The sequence below is a fragment of the Sminthopsis crassicaudata genome, chromosome 3, assembly GCF_048593235.1.
Source record: "Sminthopsis crassicaudata isolate SCR6 chromosome 3, ASM4859323v1, whole genome shotgun sequence".
Classification (NCBI taxonomy): Eukaryota; Metazoa; Chordata; class Mammalia; order Dasyuromorphia; family Dasyuridae; genus Sminthopsis; species Sminthopsis crassicaudata.
In genome coordinates this window covers 172,618,962-172,638,918 of record NC_133619.1, presented here as the reverse complement: position 1 = coordinate 172,638,918, position 19,957 = coordinate 172,618,962, and the positions used below count along the sequence as shown (strand labels likewise).

The 19,957-nt window shown below is 35.8% G+C and overlaps 1 protein-coding gene across 1 annotated transcript in view; it reads right to left on the bottom strand.

The window, feature by feature from the left end:
* The window catches only part of MCF2L (MCF.2 cell line derived transforming sequence like), a 208,183-nt gene that overhangs the window by 131,667 nt on the left and 56,559 nt on the right, over positions 1-19,957 (bottom strand). Inside the window, 2 exon segments of the mRNA XM_074299566.1 lie at positions 2,741-2,765; positions 2,767-2,825. Of these exon segments, the coding sequence (XP_074155667.1) occupies positions 2,741-2,765; positions 2,767-2,825 (84 nt within the window).

The window sequence follows — 19,957 nt, the reverse complement described above, 5'->3', positions numbered from 1 at the left end:
AAAACTAGAAACTAAATGGATGTCCATCAATTGGAGAATGGCTGAAATGGTATATGAATGTTATGGAATATTATTGTTCTGTAAGAAACAACCAACAGGATGATTTCAGAGAGGCTTGGAGAGACTTACATGAACTGATGCTAAGTGAAATGAGCAGGACCAGGAGATCATTATACATGGCAACAAGACTATATATAAATTCTGATGGATGTGGCTGATGATTCAAACCAGTTCCAATTGTCCAGTAATGAAGAGAGCTGTCTACACCCAGAGAGAGGACTGTGGGAACTGAGTGTGAACAACAACGGGTCATTTTTACTCTGTTATTGTTTGCTTGCATTTATTTGCCTTCTCAGGTGTTTTTTTTTTCTTTCTAGATCTGATTTTTCTTGTGCAGCAAGATAATAGGTATACATATATTGGATTTAACATATTTAATATGTAATGGACTGCCAGCCATCTAGGGGAGAAGGTGGGGGGAAGGAGGGGAAAATTTGGGAACAGAAGGGTTTGCAAGGGTCAATGTTGAAAAAATTACCCATGTATATTTTTTGTAAATAAAAAGATATAATAATAATTTTTTTTAAAGTCTAAGCCATCACCTCTGGACCACTGCAATAGCCTAGTAGTTGGCTATACTACCACAAGTTTCTCCTCATTCTCTACTCAGCAATCAAATTAGTCTCTCTAAGGCTCACACTAACCTTGAGCCAGAGCTAATTATGTCATCCCTTTATTCTGTCAGCTCCAGAGGGTCTCTTTCACCCGGAAGTTCAAATACAAAATCCTCTGACTTTTAAAGCCCTTTACAAGCTGGCCTCTTCCTAGCTTTTCAATCTTCCTGTACCTTACTCTTTTCCACACTCTCTGCCATCTGCACAATCCAGTGACAATGGTTCCTCAGCAGTTCCTAAAACAAGATGCTCCATCTCCCAAATGAAGACGTTTTCATTGGCTGTTTCCCCACGTTTAGAATTCTACTCTTTCTCTAATTCTTTGCTTCCTTAAAGTGAAATTTAAAGGATTTCCTTTTACCAGAAGACTTACCATTGAAAGAAATGATTTTTAAATAATCAATTATTAATATTGGAGAGATTCAAGATTTTTTCCCTTCCTAGTTCCACCTTCTCTACCAGATCAAAATCAGCCTCTAAAGAATAGGACTGATATAAGATTGGATTTAACATTCTCCTCAATCTTGTTCAGATACCACACAACTGGGGAAGGCCACAGTGTTTTTCCTGAGGCATGGGTGGGAAAGGAGCTGTAGACCTTATGTCTAGATTGCTCAAGGCTGGGCAAGGTGATTTAGGAATAAGAGTGATATATTCAAAGTCATGTTCCCCAACCCCTCATTAGAAAAGACCACATTTGATTATCATATTCACTTTCTCATTACTTTTTAATCAAAGTTGACTGTCACCTGTTAGGAACATCCATCTTCCAAGATGGTCCCCATGAGTGGCATTTGGTTTATCAGAGGAGGCCAAATGACCATCCTTTTATTAATTATTCACTAGCCATAATTAATAAAATGATGAATTACTCAGAAATTATGTTTCTAACTTTTTAGACATCAATAGTACCATCCTTATATTGATGACCTTCAATTTATGTCTACATGTTGTTTCTGCACAATTTTTTTCACATTGTCTCACCTGTTAGAATCTGAGCTTCTTGGCAGCAGGAACTGTCTTTTGCCTCACTTTGTACTACCATTGGTTAGCATAGTGCCTGGCTCATAATAGGTACTTAATGCATGTTGATTAACTTAATAGAATGTTCCTCCCATATTTCTCATGAGAATAAGATGAGCTCCTATTGACTTTGCTCAGATAAATATGAGCGCCACTGCCAGAAAGGCTCAGAGGCATTATAGGAACTAAGGAGTTATGGGGACAACATTCATAAGCTGAGTTAAGATAGAATTAAAAAATCCAATTGGATAATGACTTTAATTGCATGTCCCTCTTCCCTTCTTTTTCAGGGTAACTAGATGACACAGTAGATAGAGCTCTGGGGCTAGAGTCAGGAACATCTGAGTTCAAATCTAACCCTTACTAGCTATGTGACCTCAGATAAGTCAATAACCTTCATTTGTCTCAAATTCCTTAACTCTAAAATGGAGATAACAATAGTTATCGCACAGGGTTGTTCTAAGGATCAAATGTGCCTGGTGTATATTAAGCACTACATTTCCAATTATCCTCTACTTTGACAGCATGTTTTGTGATGTGCATTATGTTTTGTTCCCACCACCACCAATTCCCTGGACAAAGCTTTTCCTACCATCTTGATATAGAATCAGACAAAATAAGAGTTTGCATCTCTTGCCCAGTCTTTATAATAGAACTTAATCAGAACCAAATTAAGTTTCTAGATCTCTTCCTTTCTTGAATTTCAGGAATGATGTTTGTGTACATTTTTTACTGTTACAAATTCTAGTTACAGAGGTTACAGAATAGATTGACTGGGAATTAATGAAGCACTGGGTCTGAATGCTCATAAGTTGGGTTGTCAGAAATGGAAAAACCAATAGCAAAAGTTCTTGATGTGACAAATATAGTTAGTAGTCAATAAGCAACAATTAAGCATCTACTACATGGCAGGCAGTATGTTAAGCTCTTGGGATAACCAGAAAGGCTCTTGAGGAACTCACACTCTTAGTAGGCTGCCCCTTTCTCCCCTCCCATCTCCCATTTGGCCACCAGATCTCCAATGTGGGTTTTCCCACACTTACCAGACAGGTAAGCAAACTGCTTTTTTCAGTTGATCTTCAATATCGGCAGCATAGAGAGGAGCGATATCTTGGTGCATGATTTCATCTGAAGAGAAAAGAGAAAACACACACACACTGTCATTTAATGGAAAACTTTACCTCATCCTCTATAAAATGCCAAGTCCAGATTAGCCAACCACACACAGAGCCACGCATGTCTAAAAACACCTAAGGGTGAATTGTCACGTGTCTGGAAAAAAGGAATTCAGTTTCCAGCTCAGGGGAACCTTTGTGTCTGAATGATCTGAAGCTACAACCTGGCATCTCCCCAAGGCTTTAATAACCATGTGGAGTTATGTGTGAGAAGAGGGATATAGCCATCAGAGACTCAAAACTTCAGGAGCCTTCTCTCTATTTTTCTTAATAAAAGAAAAGCCTTTCTATGTAAATACTCATTCTTATTCTCTCTCTTTTCCTCTCTCCCTCTTTCCTCTTATCCTCCTACCCTCTCTCTTTTTAATTCTCCCTTTTTTCCTATTCTCCCTCTCCTAATCCATACCCCTAATTCTCTACCTCCCTTTCTTATTCCCACCCCTTTTCTCTTATTCTCCCCCATTATTTCTTCCCCCTCTCATTCTCTAATTCCCCATATTCCTTTCCCTTTCTCACTTTCTCCCCTTTCTTATTTATTATTTACCCCACTCTTTTCCTCTACCCCCCTCATTCTTTCCCTCTCTTACTCTCCTGTCCTCTCCATTATTTTGTACCCACCCTCAACCCCTTTCTCTTAAATTAGAAGGGAAATTCCTCTGCTAGGGGTTCTATGGGAACTGCTTAATTGCTGATTACACACTTTCTCTAGTATCCAATTATGAAGCAATTCCAACAGCTACATCAAAGTGGAGATTAAATGAAGGTCAGGAGTTATCTCATTTGATCCTTCCCTACAACACTGTCTAAATTAATAAATAAAAAAAAGATATTATCTTATAAGGTTGATTTCCATGAGAGTGATTTTATTTTCCACAGGGAAGAAGAAAGAGTGACTACATTTTACTAACTCATTAAAATAGGTAAATGAGACTATGTATCCCCTACTTCTGCAGCTCTTAGAGGCTGGAGGCCTTTTGATTCAAGGTCAGAAACTTTTACCATCATAATCTGTTAAGGTAGGTGCCAAAGTAAATTAACAGCCAAAAATGATAGCCAAATATAAAATAGACAGAGGAAAAGTGGGTTCTGGAGTCAAAGGATTTGGTGCCTATTATCTATTAATTACAGGCAAGTGACCTTAGTCTAAATACAATGACCACTGCAGATGCAAGTATAGTTTCCCTGGACTTTCTATCTATAAAATGAAATAGCTTCCTAGGTTTTAGAATGATAACCCTATGAACTCAAACTGTATGGTCAAGGAATTGAGAATTCTTCATTGGGTTTGCCCAGAACAGACCAAAAGCTAGTGTTGGTATCTTTTTCTGGGAAATACAGAATTAGAGTCTAGAGCAGAGGTTTTTAATCTGCAAGACTCATAAAGGAGAGAGGAAAGAGAGGAATTGTAGAGACAGGGGCAGGGAACCTTTTTTCTGCCAAGGGCCATTTGGATTTTTATAACATCAATTGAACCATACAAAATCATCAACTTAGAGAACTTTAGCACAGCCCTTCATCACTTCAATCCAATTCACTTGTATGTTATGGCATCACCTCTCTGTTTTCTTAGCCACCCTTCAAGAAGGAAGCAAAACAGCAACAAGAACCAGCTTAGTGAGCAGTATCCAGTTATCCCTTCCATACCAAGATTGATATATCACAGGTTGGTAATAAGGAATCAAAAGAAAATTTTGGGGGACTTTTGCAAAGCTGTATACTCTATGCAAAGGCCAATAAAAGATGCAAAAAAGGTTTGAAACTCAAAAATGCATAATATATATGTGTGTGTGTGTATATAGATAGATAGATAGATAGATAGATAGATAGATAGATAGATAGATAGATACACATATATAATTGTGTAATATAAATGTATTTTATCTTTAATACCATAATAATTCAGACTTCTTCTCTGGTATGAAGGGAAGGCCAAAATATTTTAGGTAAATTTTTCCAGATTGTGGGGGCACTAAGCCCCTCACCCTAATGTGGAAGGGATAACTATACTTGCTCAGTAGTTTTTCTTTCATGTTCAACTCTTCATGACCCAATTTGGAATATTCTTGGCAAAAATACTGGAGTAATTTGCCCTTTCCTTCTCTAGTTCATTTTATAGATGATGAACTAAGGCTTTTGCTTTTTTGCTCAGGGTCACACAGTTTAATAAGTATCTGAGTCCAAATTTGAACTCATAAAGTCTTTCTGATTACAATCCCAGTGTTTTAATCACTAAACAACCTAGCTGTTCCTCAGTATTCAGGAGCAGGGATCCTTTTCTATTACAGTTTGGATCCCAATGATGTAAAGGACATATTGCTGTTCAATTTTTTTTTCTGAAAAAAGATACAGCAGGATGGATTTTTTAAAAAAATAATTATTTTAGCATGTAATCCTTTAAGGGGGTAATTTTTATTATTTATCATTATAATTTAAATCACCTTTGTCATGTCTATCCCAGAATTAAGAATGATTCAACAATCTGAAACATTGAAAAAAATCTAACAGTAAAATAACACCCAAATGTCATTAAAAGTATGTTGGTTCAACATATTCAGCTTCAGAATAGAACTATTTAATCTAAAATTCAATTATTTACTCAAAGTTTAGAACGAGAAACCATTTCAAGTAGCATTGAAAGAAACTAGGAATCAAGTTTTTAAGGGTGTTTTTCCTCTTTTTAAATAGTAATTGATCAATTTCATTTTATATTGGGCTCTGAATAATCCCTGGAAAGAAGAGAATTTGAAATGGGGGGCAAGAATCTGGTTAAGATAAACAAAAAATAAGTTAACTAAGAAGACAAAAGCATTGGTTACAAATTTAAGGGTTCTTTGGATAACAAGTAACAGATCCCATCCCCCTTTCACATCTCCAGGGTCTCACTGAACTCATGTCAAATTTCCAAGAACAGGAAATGGGGTCAATTAGCCGTACTGATTTAATAAGAGGGTTCAAGAAAGACATCATCAAGTCACAGTGTGTCTCTGTGTCTGAGTACAGTACATTACAGATAATAAAGCAATTTAATAACATTCCTGTCTTAGCACAGAAATTAATGGGGAATTCTAAACAAGGAAGTTATTTTGTGATCAAAAAAAAATCTGATTTAAGAAAAAGGAAAACTCAGAGAGGTTAACCATTCTTTGTATGAGCTGAAAGGTTAGATGATGAGGGAGTAAGGGCTTTCTTGCCTGAGGTACTATGCTATGCTTCTCACACTACACTCTTCAGATTTTGCTGGATTTTGTTTTGGGGGACTGGATCTTGCCCAGGAAGAAAGATCAGAGACTACAGGGGAGCCTATCCCTCTGCTGATTAGGATGGAAGTTTCTGACCTGGTCTGGTTCATGTCTTTCTTATGCTACATGGAAGTCTTCAAGGGGCTACAGATATCAGACTTCTATGGACACCAGATCAACTTTAATTTTATTACTCCTGTAAATTCTCAAACTCAAGTAATTCACCAGTCTCCCAAAAAGCAGAAAATACAGACACATTCCATAATACAGGCAACATTGGAATATACTAAAAACAAAAATGGAAGATGGGATTAAAGGACAAAGTGTCTCCTAGAGTTGATGGAAGTAACATTAATTCTGGTTGCCTCTAGTGTGATTGCCCAGTATTGACCAAAAAGCTTAAAAAAAAATTGAGATGGGCACTATGTGGGAGTCAGCAATTTGCCTAGTGGAAGTAGTATTTATATTCTGAGAGGAACATCATTATACAACAAAATATATTCATAAATGGAAACAATTTTATATTGTTAATACACTATAAATCAGTAAGTGCCAAATTCAAAACCAATTGAGTAAATACTGAAGTACCACAAAGTAAAAGTTTAAAATATGCCCAGAATGCAAAAATGGTGATCAAAATAACAAGTATTATTCCTCAGGCCTTACAGTGGTTGTAGAGCTGCCATCTTTATTAAGGAGCTATTATACTATGACTCATGGTATGATTAAGGAGAGAAAGACAATATCAATGAAAAACAAAACAGGAGGATATTATCAAAATCAATCAGCTTCAAACATCCTAACTTTTTAAGCCTGTAGCAAAGTACCATTATACTCTCAAGCAATCCAGTAAATAACTGTCACTGAAAGAGTTAAAATGGAAAGCAAAGATGTTTATAGTTAATTTTACAGGACACTGAAAAATCTGATTTAAGCTACAAAGATGTTTTAAATTTACATAGGTATCAATCAATAAGTATTTATTAAGCCTTACTATGTATGAAGCACTGTCCTGTGACTGAGCATATAAAAAGACAAAGTGAAATTAGACCCTCGCCTCAGAAAGCTTATATTCTAGGGGAGGAGACAACATGTATACATAAAAGTATATGCTAATTTGTTTTTGTTATTTAGACCTTTTTAAATTATAACTGACTCTTTGTGATCCCATCTGGGGTTGTTGGCAAAGATAACAGAGTGGTTTGCCATTTCTTTATCAGCTTATTTTACAGATGAGGAAACTGAGGCAAATGGGATTAAGTGACTTGCCCAGGGTCACACAGCTAAGTGTCTGAGGCTGTATTTTAATTCAGGAAGACAAGTCTTCATACTCTGTGCTCTACATATGTAGAATATATGTATATGTATGCATATACACATACATACAGACATATATATATATATATGTATACACATACATACATACACACACAGAGTAAAAAAAAAAAATTGGGGGGAATGGGTATGCTGCTAACTGGGTGAGATCAGGAAAAGCTTCATTTAGAAAGAGAAAATTAAGCAGAGTCTTAAAGGATACCAGGATTTTAAAATAAGGAATGAATAGTTTTCCTAATCAGCTAGACACCTGTTTAAGGGTTTGTGGTTGTTTTAGGCCATTTATTTTAAATCCTGAATTCTATCAGGTTCATACCACATACCAAAAAATACATGTGGTAATTAATAGATTCTCCTTCCCAAAGTAATGACTTTTCTTTCAGAATCTTTCCTTTAAAAGGTTAGGTGTTTTTTGAGCTATACATTTCACTAAAAATCACTTTGTAAAGATGATTCAGGCCTAGGATGATACAGAGGAAGTAGAAATAACTATGGTGAAGAATCTGAGTTCAAATTCTGCTCCCAATGCTTCTTACTTTAATCTCTCTCAACTTCTTCCTCAGGTGTAAAAGGAAGTCGATATGGATTAGATGATCCTATGAGATTTCCTCCTGCTCTAGGTTTATGATCCTATGGTCTTTAAATTTTTTTAATTTAATTTTTTCAAAGAATAAAAATATATGTGTTTTTATCTCCCACTTCCCCACAATTAGAAAAAGAAAAAAAATGGAATCCTTGTAATAAATATGCATAGTCAAGCAAAACCATACTCCCACATTTTCTATGTTCAAAAATTTGTTTTATATCCATTTCTCTTCAACAAGTCAACAATGCAATTCACCTCAGTTTTTTTTTTGAAATCACAGCTCATCAATGTACTGATTAGAGCTCTTCACTTTATCTTTACAATGTAAAGAATCTTCTGGTTCTGCTTATTTCATTCTCTATGTCTTTGTAGGTATTAAAAAAAAACACACACAACTGTTTCTTTCATCATTTTTACAAGACATTAGTATTATCCCATTATATTACCATAACATAACATGTTTGGCCATTGCCCAATTGATGGACATCCCTTTAGTTTCCAGATTTTGGCTACTACAAAAAGATCCATTAAAAATACGTTTGTACATATGGGTCCTTTTCTTTTTTCTTTGACTTTTTTGGGGGGATATAAACCTAGTAGATATATTGTTAGATCAAAGGCTATGCATAGTTTAGTAACTTTTGAGACATAATGAATTATGACCCTAAAATTTTACACGAGTTATTAGAGCATGAAAAACTCATAAGTGACAGGAAAAAAATCATAATACAATCTTGAAGTCTTAAAATTTATTACAGAAAACTTGGCTATAGTTACTAGTGAATGTACTTACAAGAATAAAGACATTTTTTCAGATTCCTAATGATGGCAATGAAAGTCATATGCCTACAGATATGGCTGAAGCACTTAAAATAAATGCATTAATTTTGAAAAGAGGGGAAAAGGTAAATAGCAGATTCATTAGTATTATAAACTCCTTAGGAACAGGGGCTATCTTCTACTATTTTTTAAATTCCCAATCCTTAGCAAAGTAACTATCATGTGCAAATCCTTATTGACTGACAAGTAATCTTTTATTGAGAATTTTTTGGGTTATACGTAAGGCACTGCTTGGTACCTGGGAGACAGAAATATAGAAAAGAATATCTCTCACTTAACATGTTTATAATCTAACTGTGGAGACATGTTAAGATAAGCAACACAAAGCAGCATTTTTTTCCATTATTATTTACTCTGCACGTTTCTTGTTCATCTCATTTCTCTCTTTTTTTTCCTTAGTGCACATCTGTGACCCACACCATTGCTCATGCATGCCTTCTGAAGCCAAATTTTGCGCATTACAATAATGGAAAACAACTTTTAAAAAAGAGAAATCTATTATTTCCATAGTATTTAATTAGAAGGCTGTGTTTTATATATGTTTGGATTCATAGGGATAAAACAGATGATTCTTCAATCATGAGCCTACATTTTAAAATATCAAGCCAATAAATCCAAGCCAAAAAATTGTTATCCCTTTTTCCACAGTCTGTTCCATTATGTCAACATTTAAAACAGCATTATTTCATCATATTTTCCCTAAAAATCTTTATTTTCAATCTAGTTTTTCTCTTCTATCTAGAATTTTTGGGGGGGAAGAGAAAGAGGGTGGTTTATAAAATTTTATTTTATAAACGCTTCCATGAAGTTCTAAGCTGATATTCCTTATTTAGTTTTAAGTAGCCTTGAAACTTTGATGTTACAACCAGATTTTTCTTACTTGATTTCAGTTTGTTTTCAATACCCAGAAAAATCTAGTAGACCCATTGCAAGTGAAAAATGATTACTTGCTATTGTTAATTCAGCCTAGGGGAGCTGTCAGTGGGGATCTCTTTACTTTTTCCTATCAGGTGACAAGGAATAACATTCTTCTAACCAAGGCCACATTGCTAGAACAGCCACATTGCTCAGTGATTAAGGTATTTTAGTTTATTTTTTTAGTTTATATTGTAGGAAAAGAAGTTCATGGTGTTTGAGAACTGACAGAAACTTTAGGGGTCATTTAATCCCCAACTTCTTCAACTATAGTGCATAACTCCATTTTGTAACTGAATGAGGATCATAAAATTATGATTTATTACCAGTAAATGTTTGACTTGTATGCCTATTTTATATACCTATAAATCAGGGGTCATGTAAAAATTTCTCAGGCAAAAAGAGATTATGAGCAGAAAAAGTTTAAGAAGCTCTGACTTAATCTAATGCCCTCAATTTTTTTATTTGTTAAGTTATGAATTCAATAATAACCTTCTATTTATTTTGGAAGTGAGGGAAGGGAAGTCTAGCAAAGAGAAGTCACTTCCCTATCTTCTTCTCTGAAAAACAAAAGCTGAAGAATTCAATTCATAAGTTTCTTATGATGTTCTGTCATTGATATCTCTAAACTATCAAATTATAGGACAGGAAAAAAAATCAAGTACTAGGGTGTTGTTTTTTTTAATCTTTAAAATCCAGTGTTTCTATTTCTTTTCAGTTTGTAAAATGTAAACATCTTACGACAGCCAAAAATTATGGAACAAGTCATCCAAATCTTTAACTTGGAAGTCAATGTAGGAAGTCACCTACAAAAATAAAAGTAATTCTTGTTTGCATGGAGTTTCAAAGTTTACAAATGGGTTACATTCCAAAAGCTTGTTTGTAGATCAGTCATTTGGAACTCATAATGTACCTTAGAGCTTTGTGGTTAGATGCCCCATTCCAGGGCACCAAAGTTTATTCAAAACATAATGTACTCAAGAGTATCATCCCAAACTCATATAATGGCTGACACTTGTCAAGTTAGGAATATTTGAACATTTACTAGCTATGTATATAATCTATGGGAACACACATTCAGATCTCCAATATCTGAAGTCAGAAGGAGAAAGATTCCTCTCCATAAGATTCCCCACACTGGAGACTGAAGGTTTTACGAGTATAAAAATCAGAGGTAAACACCCACCTGATGAGAGTAGCCTTTTCCATTTTTATTTCAACACAAGGATGGGTCTAAGCTTCAGATTAATCACTCTCCAGGAAGTTGAAATTGAAATGATTCCCATGAAGGATAGAAGGGTGAACTCCCTGCTGCTAGTCTTTTTATGTTAAGTTCATTTATTCAATATCTCCTTTTTGAGATCTTATATCCATCTATTTTGAGAAGAGCAAAGACATAAGAGATTTGATAAGATTAGCTCTCTACAGGCATTTGCAATTTTGTCTATAAACATGAAATATTTATAGACAAGAGATGCCACAGGAGTTCAGACAAAAGGTGTAAGAGAAAAGATATATAAAGAAAGTGGCATGTGATCTTTACCATGAAGGCTCTGAAGAGGTGAAAAGAGATTGGATCAGAAGGGAGGGGACCAAACTACAGTCAAGCTGAGGAGCTTGACTTTCATACTATGGGCAATTGGGGGAAGGAGAAGAGTTATTAAAGACTGTAACAAAGGAATGAATCAGAATATAGGACTGACTAAAGTGGAGAGAGATTATAGGCAAACAGATGAGGTAAAAGGCTGCAGTTTTGAGGATTTGGGACCTTTCCTGATAATTAATTCTATTACTTTCTGAACTCTGAAATTTTGTTAGAAATTGACATAAAAGTGGCTGGAGTCCCACAAGAATTCTTGGGCAAAAAGGGATCATGAGTGGAAAAAGTTTAAGAATCTTTTTTTTAATTGGCTTTTTATTTTCAAAATATATGCAAAGACAGTTTTTAACATCACAGCCACAAAATCTTGTGCTTCATATTTTTCTATCTCCTTTCCCTCAACCCTCTCCCTTAGACAACAAGCAATCCAATATGCAATCCAAGTGTAATTCTTCTATACATATTTACACATTTATCATGCAACACAAGAAAAATCAGATCAAAAAGGGAAAAAATGAAAAAGAAAACAAAAAAGGGGAAAATCCACATGTTGTAATCCACATTCAATCCCCACCGACTTCTCTCTGCATGTAAATGGCTCTCTCCTTCTTAAGTTTATTGGAATTGGCCTGAATCACCTCACTGTTGAAAAGAGCCATGTCCCTCAGAGTTGATCATCGCATAATCTTCTTGTTGCTTCTCTCACTTATTTTGAGCATCAGTTCATATAAGTCTCTCCTAGCCTTTTAAAAATAATCCTGTTAATTATTTCTTATAAAAATTATATTCCATAACATTCATATACCATAACCTATTCAGCCATTCCCCAACTGATGGGCATCTGCTCAATCTCCACTTTATTGCCACTACAAAAAGGACTGTTACAAACATTTTTATACATGTAGGTCCTTTTCCCTTTTTTATAATCTCTTTGGGATACAGGTCCAGTAGAGACTCTGCTAGATCAAAGAGTATGTGAAGTTTGATGGCCCTTTGGGCATAGCTCCAAATTGAAGAAGCCCTGATCGCTCCTTTTTCAAAATTAAAAAACACTTTATCAAATTGGTTGAATTTTGTATATTCCTGTTAATTTTTATTTTCAAGGACAAAGTTCTTTCAAGCTGACAGAAATGGCTTTCCCTCCTCCCTTTACCATATAATGAACTGACAAAAACTATCACAAATCAAAAAAAATGATATGGTATCTCAGATACCTCTACCAAGCTTTGCCACCTGGAAAATCAAGTCCCTGTGCTCTTCTGAGAAATATCCATTTTTTCCAACATTCAAATTAATTTCAAACTCTTAAATCAAATCATAAAGATGATTACCCTACAGATAACCAGCATTAGAAGACGCTATATTATGTATTCCATTTCTGAATTTCACAGAATCCCTCAAATACTATATGGCCAGTGACTAAAACAACTCTATAAATAATGAGCTCCCAGAGACAGAGGTCAAATGTATACCTTCTTTCAACTTAACGCATCAAAATCTAAAGTGCTTTAAGGCAGGAGGGGCATTCATGAAATACTTTCCCATCTCTTGTATGATTTTCCACCCTGACCTCTCATATATCTCTTACTGTCTATAACCTTAGTGTCACCCTTGATGGGAATTTTTCTCTGCTGCCTCCTGGCAATGTTATGAAATATGACTTTTCCATTAGTATTTACTCCTACTCTCTCTAATCAGACTTTATCTAGAGACGGGAGTGGGTGGCTGCCCTCCCACTGGATGTGAGAGGTTGTTTCCAGAATGCACCCATCTGCCACACTTCAACTGCTACCACTGCTACCAGAGGTTGAAAGGCATGGCTTCAAAAAATATCTTTATAAGGTAATGAGCCTTCTAAAGAGATTCAATAGCCCATTAGCACCCAGTGGAGGAAAAAAACAAAAAAACAAAAAAACACACAGGTTACTTAAATTTACAGATTAACTAAGGTATAGTAGGGCCTTCCAGCAAGTATTATATAAGCACCTGCTTATACACCGCATAAGTGTAAGAGATAAAAGAGGAGCAAGGCAGAGGGTATTTGTCCTGAAGAAATCAGCAGACTAGATGAGAACACACACCTTAAAGTTCATGAAAAGACGAGAGAACAAATTCTAGGCTGTGATATTCAATAGCCATTGAATCAGAACTCAGGAAACTCAAGAAATCAAAGAAGTTTGCAGGAAGAAGGTACAGCTTGAACAGGGTTCTAAAAATGCAGGTATACCAGGAGGAAATTAAATTTTGTTAGATTCTTTATGTGTCTGAGATAAGATTTGAACTCAGGTCCTCCTACTTTCAGGGCTGGTGCTCTATCCCCATTGCACCAACTAGCTGCCCCATGAAATGAAATTTTAGAAGAAGGTTTTCCAAACCACTAACTTCCTTTAGACATTTTGCCTACTGATATTTTTATTTCAACTTAAAGTTTATGGTAGTTTTTTTTTTTTTGGAAGTGGGGAGGCAATTGGGGTTAAGTAACTTTCCCAGGGACATACAGCTGGTATCTGAGGCTGCATTTGAACTCATGCCCTCAACTCCAGAGCTGTATAGTCATTAATTACCTAAGGATTCAGTTTTAAAACTCAAAACAGTGAACAATTAAGAATCATGAAAAACTGGGGATGTTATTAGATCTGTGGTTTCATTGTGGGTAACTTGAGAGCAAAGAAATTCCCTTTACCAATCAATGCAGGATGTTTAATAGTAGCCATATAGAGGGGGACAAGGGAGATTTAAAAAGGGGGGAGAAGAAAAAAGAAATTTACATGAGAACTTTTTTATATAAAAGGAATAGCAAACTGCACTTAATAGATTTGCAGTTTCATGTGCAATAATCTCTTTTTATTATGTTATGGAATACTTGCATAAATTTTTTAAAAAGCATAACCCAATACAAGATAGTGCCTCCTCTGTAATTTACAGTTTTTTATAGCAATTTATAGCTATCTAGAGCACTTAGAGATTAAATGACTTGCCCAGCATCACATACACAGGCAAGACTTAAGACTGGATCTCTATCCATTATGATACACAAAACAATAACTTATTGTTAAAAAAAAAAAAAGGAAACTTTTTAAAATCTAGGAAATTAAAGGATTTTGTGTGGCACACATGGGAAGGATCTAGGAAGATGGAGTCAGAGAGGAGGCAAAATGGACATTAAGAATAAAAACCTGGAGCAGTGTAGCATGAGGAAGAGGTAAGAACAGCAAACAAACTTCACTGACTACAGCAGGAAAGTTTAGGTGATATTGCTAGTGAGCAAATACGTAGTAGAGACATAAGATTGGATAGAGCAGGACAAATATATCTTATGGAGAGATTGTATGTCAGCAAAAGACCAATGGGAGTGTCTGGAGAGGAGAAGCTGGAATAGGGGGTTGTTATTTGTCCTTTGTTCTCAAAGGAATCTATGATATCAGGGAGGTGACACCATGATATGTAAGTAAATAGGATTTAAGTGAGGGAGGGCCGTGCAAGGTCACCTGCCTAACTCTCCCCCCCACCTCTAAGCCGTCTGGATCCTGTGGCCAGATATAAATCAGAATGACTGGAGATGGTTCTGGATACAATGAGAGACCTTCACCTTTTTAAACTAAGTTATTTAACAGGTTTTAGTTTGACACAAAGCCCAATCAGTGATTAAGGTTAGGCAGAAATTGAAGGAAAAAAATGGCCTCTTTCACCTCTAGATATTGCAAAAGGAGAAGGTATGTGGATTAAGAAAACTGTTCAAAATGGAAATATCTAGGTCTCTGGTTATTTAACAAATTTATGGCCAGTTATGTTGAACAATGGAGTAGAGATCACATTTCTATGATTTTATGAAAACCTACATCTAGTTTTCTAGGATGATTTGGTTATAACTATATGACAGGCTATGAGTTACAGGGCTCTCAGGAGAGGACTTCTATTCATTCCTCTCCCTTTTTTTGTACTAGAGGTATTCATCCACTTTTTATGTAATAAGCATCTTTTCTCTCCCCAAATATTTGACATTAACAATCTTCTTGAATTTTCACGTCTGCAGTTATTTAATTTCAATCCTATTTGAGACATCTTTTTCCTTCGCAATTTTTTCTCTCTGTGAACAGATAACTCACAGAGGAAGCTCTTTGGGTTGTAGCAGAGGAAATGCAGGAAGTTGATGGTGTTGATGAACTTGGTGTTATGTATCAGAGGAAGAACAGATCCTGAAATTTTGACTGCTGAAATTTTCAGTGAGACAGAAGAATGCAATATTAGTCAAAGTGAATTCTAGAAGATATTCTTAAGACCTAGTCCCTAATATCAAAGGAGATATCATGGACAGAAACAGTTTCATTCATGTACCTTTTTCATTATAAGTGGTTAGGTAGAATGAGACGCTCTTAGAGTGGAAAGGGACACTGGACATCTAATCTCTCTCTAAAACTTTGGTCTCCTGTCATTACAACACAGATATCCTGGATAAACTGATCTGGAGTCCTACTGAAGGACAGTCATTACTTTCTGAAACAAAACATTCCAATGATATCTAAAAGTCAGGAATATGATTAATACTGTCCATAAAGAAAATAATAATATTGACAATGAGGAAAGTAATATTAATCATTCAACAAGCTTCCACAAACCAATAAGTCTGTGGAGAAGAGGGTCTACTGCACGAAGGGGGAACCTTTTTTCTGCCAAAGGTCATTTTGACATTTAAAGCATCATTCATGGGCCACATAATTATTAACTCGTAGAACTCAAGCAATGGGAAGTTGTTTGTTTACTTAGCTTTCAGATCACCATTATCCATGGTTGCCTTGGCAGGGCCAAACCAAATTATTTCATGGGCTTTAAAGGGCTTACAGACTGGATGATCCCACCCTGGCCTAGGCTTTGGAGGACATGAGATCAGCTATTTTGGTAGCACTATTCTGAGTATCAGAAGAGCAGCATGGCTGAGAACCAGCAGCCAGGGAAGCTAGGAAGCAAGGGCAGAGAGCAAGTAAAAGAGCATTGAGGAAATGTCCTTCTCCACCTTCAAACCAGCCTTATTGCAGACAGACCAGATTGAAACATCCTGACTGGAGGGAGAGTAACATTTTTAGTGGATTTGCCTTGCCTCAGCTAGGCTGTGTCTCAAGTATTATCCCCATTGTATACACGAGAAAAAGGAAGGTTAAAAACCTTGGTTGGCATGGGTGACCGAAGATATCGAGTCATAATTTAGTTTTATGAGTAATCTCATAACTTGAAGATCACCTAGATTTCCCCTGGAAGAATGAATAAGCCCTTCCCTTGGAACTTGAGGACAGTCTCCAAAACCAAGAAGTGCTCTTTTACCCAGAGGAGAAAGTGAAGTGATCACAGACTCTCTTGCTCCCCATGGCCATGATTTTATTTTAAATCTCTGCACACAAATGAAAAACGGATTAGTAAAAGTATGTATCACTAAAGAATAACTACCTACTCTTTTTCATCTTAAATTTTATTAAACTCTTGTCTTTCTTTCCATTTATTTTTGTTAAGAATGTTTGCTTCTCATTTTCAGTTGTCATTATGTTTTCCCTCACTGAATATTGTGGTACAAGGACAGTCAGATTTTTTTCAAAGGGCAGGGACCAACATTTGTGCAAGACAGACAGAGTGGATAGAGGCTATTCATTTCTACTTAATCAGTGACTGTGCTAGAAATCTGAGAGCTGATGTAATAACTAGTCCAAGGTCACAAGGCAAAACTTGACCCTGTTGGCAGGGACTGACCCACAATACGCTGGCAACAGGGGAAACAGAGAAGGGTTTTGCTATAGTCTCTTTCAGCAGGAACACATTACGCTCCCCAAAACTCTGGTTATTTTAATTCCCAGTTCATATCTAGCTACCAATGAAAGTAGGAGTTCAAGGTTATGATCAAAGATTGCTCTAAATTTTAGCACTTACTCTCCATCAATTATTTCCTATGTATGCTGTATATAGTTGTTTGCATGTTGCCTCATTAGCTAATGAGCAGGGATAACTTTTGCCTTTCTTGGTATCTCCAGTTATTAGCATTGAGGTACTTAACAAATGTTTATTGACTGTTAGGAATAAAGTGTCCATTAAGTGCCTATCTTTTGCCAGTGTTAAACCTCAGACATTGTCAGTTTCATGGGATATCATGGATTTCTTAGAAGAATGGTTTCAAGACAGCTCTGATTTTTTTTATACCCTCATTAAAATTACTTTCTGACATTAAGGCACAGGCATCTAGCAAATGATATTCTGAAGACAATGCATTTTTAAGAACATTTAGGGTAAACACAGTGAAATACGTTGAAAATATACTTGTTTGGTTAGCAAATGGCATCACTATTATTTAAGGTTTATTAGATGCCCCAAATCCTAATTCATATTAAGTAATATCACTCAAGATATTATGCTTGTAAACAGAAATTTGGATTTAAGATATTGGTATAATTCTTTCTAGATAGAAGAAATGACTTAAAATATTCATCTAAAACTCCTTTCAGACAGACAAGGGGGAAAATGCCACCTAATTACCAGATAAAACATAAACTGTCTTTATGACTTGATACTCGTTAATAATCTGAACATTTTGAAGTAAAATACTAGAATGTCAGATTATTTAAAAAATCAAACAATATCTACTTCTATTCTTTCTAATTTAATCTAATTCCAACCTATCAGATATGGAATAAAATATGGAAATCTCTGCAAATGTCCTTCACCTTATCTTGGTATGGAGGTTAGAAAAGTTTTGGGGAGGCTATTTCCACAAACTCTAGAAGCTCCTAACAAGATCTAATAAGCTTCAAATACAGGAATATGTGTCTGTTGTTCAAGGATCTTCCCAACCATGCTCAAAAACTCATTACCCGCAGCTGTCATCAGATCACCAGGCCCCAGAACATCACTACATAAACTTATGGGAATTGTAGTCCATGGGACAACAGTCCAGAAGAGTCCACCTTATCTCTTTGAGTTATAATGTCTATAGAACCAGGTTATGAAAGCCTTTTTACTATGCCCCAGAAACCTCTTTATCTTGAAAGGTCACTCCAGCCTTGGAATCCATAACTTGGAAATATCCTCCGACAGGTTAACTCTTCCGAGATTTTTCATTTATTACATTATTGCTTGAATTCTTCTACTGCCTCTCACCCTTCTCTGCAGCTTCCACTTGCTGTTGTCTTTTCCCTTCATGAGCTCCATGGAGGCAGGGACTGTTTGTCTTTGTTTAGTTCCTGGCATGGAGTAAGCACTTAATAAATGTGGACTGACTGCAGTGTTCTAAGCTCTAGAGATGCAAAGAAAAGGGGGAAAATGGTACCAAACCTCAAGAATCTTATATTTTAATGGGAAAGTCATAAACCTAGAAAGTATTTTAAGAACAAGATAAAATTTCTTAAACTTCTTCCACTCACAACTCCTTTTTGCCCAAGAAATTTTTATGCAACCCCCAATATATAGGTACATAAAATAGAATTAATTACAAATCAAACATTAATTGAAATATGTCTTAAAAGAATTCATTGGCATACTAATAAATTTTACCATTTATTAAGGATGATTGAAGATGAAAGAGATGGATTGCTTATATGTTTTTACATTAAAAATGAAATCTTGACAGAATATTTGACATCTTTTGTTGCTTTCAGATTTATTGTGACTGCTCCTTATTCAGTTATGCAACTCCATATAAGGTTGTGTCCACAAATTTAAGAATCTTTGAAGTCCATTCTTCAATTTTGCAATTCAGTGTATTTATCTTAATAATTCAAACCATTTTTTCCTCCTGATTTATCATGGATTGTGACAATGAGGAGGAGCTCTTTTTAGAGATAACAATGATTACTGCAATAACCTCTTAATTGGTCTCCCTACATCCAGTCTCTCTCTCCTTTCCAATCAATTTTCTGCACGGCTACCCAAATCATATTCCTAAAATATAGGTCTAAACAAATCATGCCCCACTTCAAGAAACCTTACAGACTCCCTGCTGACCTTAACAAAAAATACCAACTCCTCTATTTAGCATGTAAAGTCCTCTGAAATCAGGATCTACTTTGCTTCCAAGCTAATTAGATGCGATTTTCTCTCACATACTCAAAACTTGAGCTAAAATGGCATATTTACTATCCCATATGTGGGCTTTTATCTCCTGCATCATACCATGAGGCCATTCTTTTGTTCTTCTATCACTGCTCTCCCTTCCAAACCCAACCTCTTGGAATCCTGGGGTCCCTTTTAAAGCTCAGCCCAAGTGACCCCACCTCAGGCCTTTTCTGTTTCGCCCAGCTGCTGGTACTCTGCCCCCTTCCACACTCACTTATTTTGTATAGATCCTTTATGTGTATAAGCATCTGTGAACATGCTGTGTGCTTCCAGTAATCAGGCACTATCACTTTGGTGTTTGTATCTCTAGGGTCCAGCAAAGTTCCTGGCTCATGGTCTAGTTTTAACAAATGATTGTGGATTGAGTCCACTCTTTTTGAACTGGGGAATGAAGAAAGAAGACCAACAAAGGCTATTTTCTTGTCAAATTTAATTGTAGCTGAAAATGGTTTATTTTAAATATCCAAGAATCTTAAAGATAC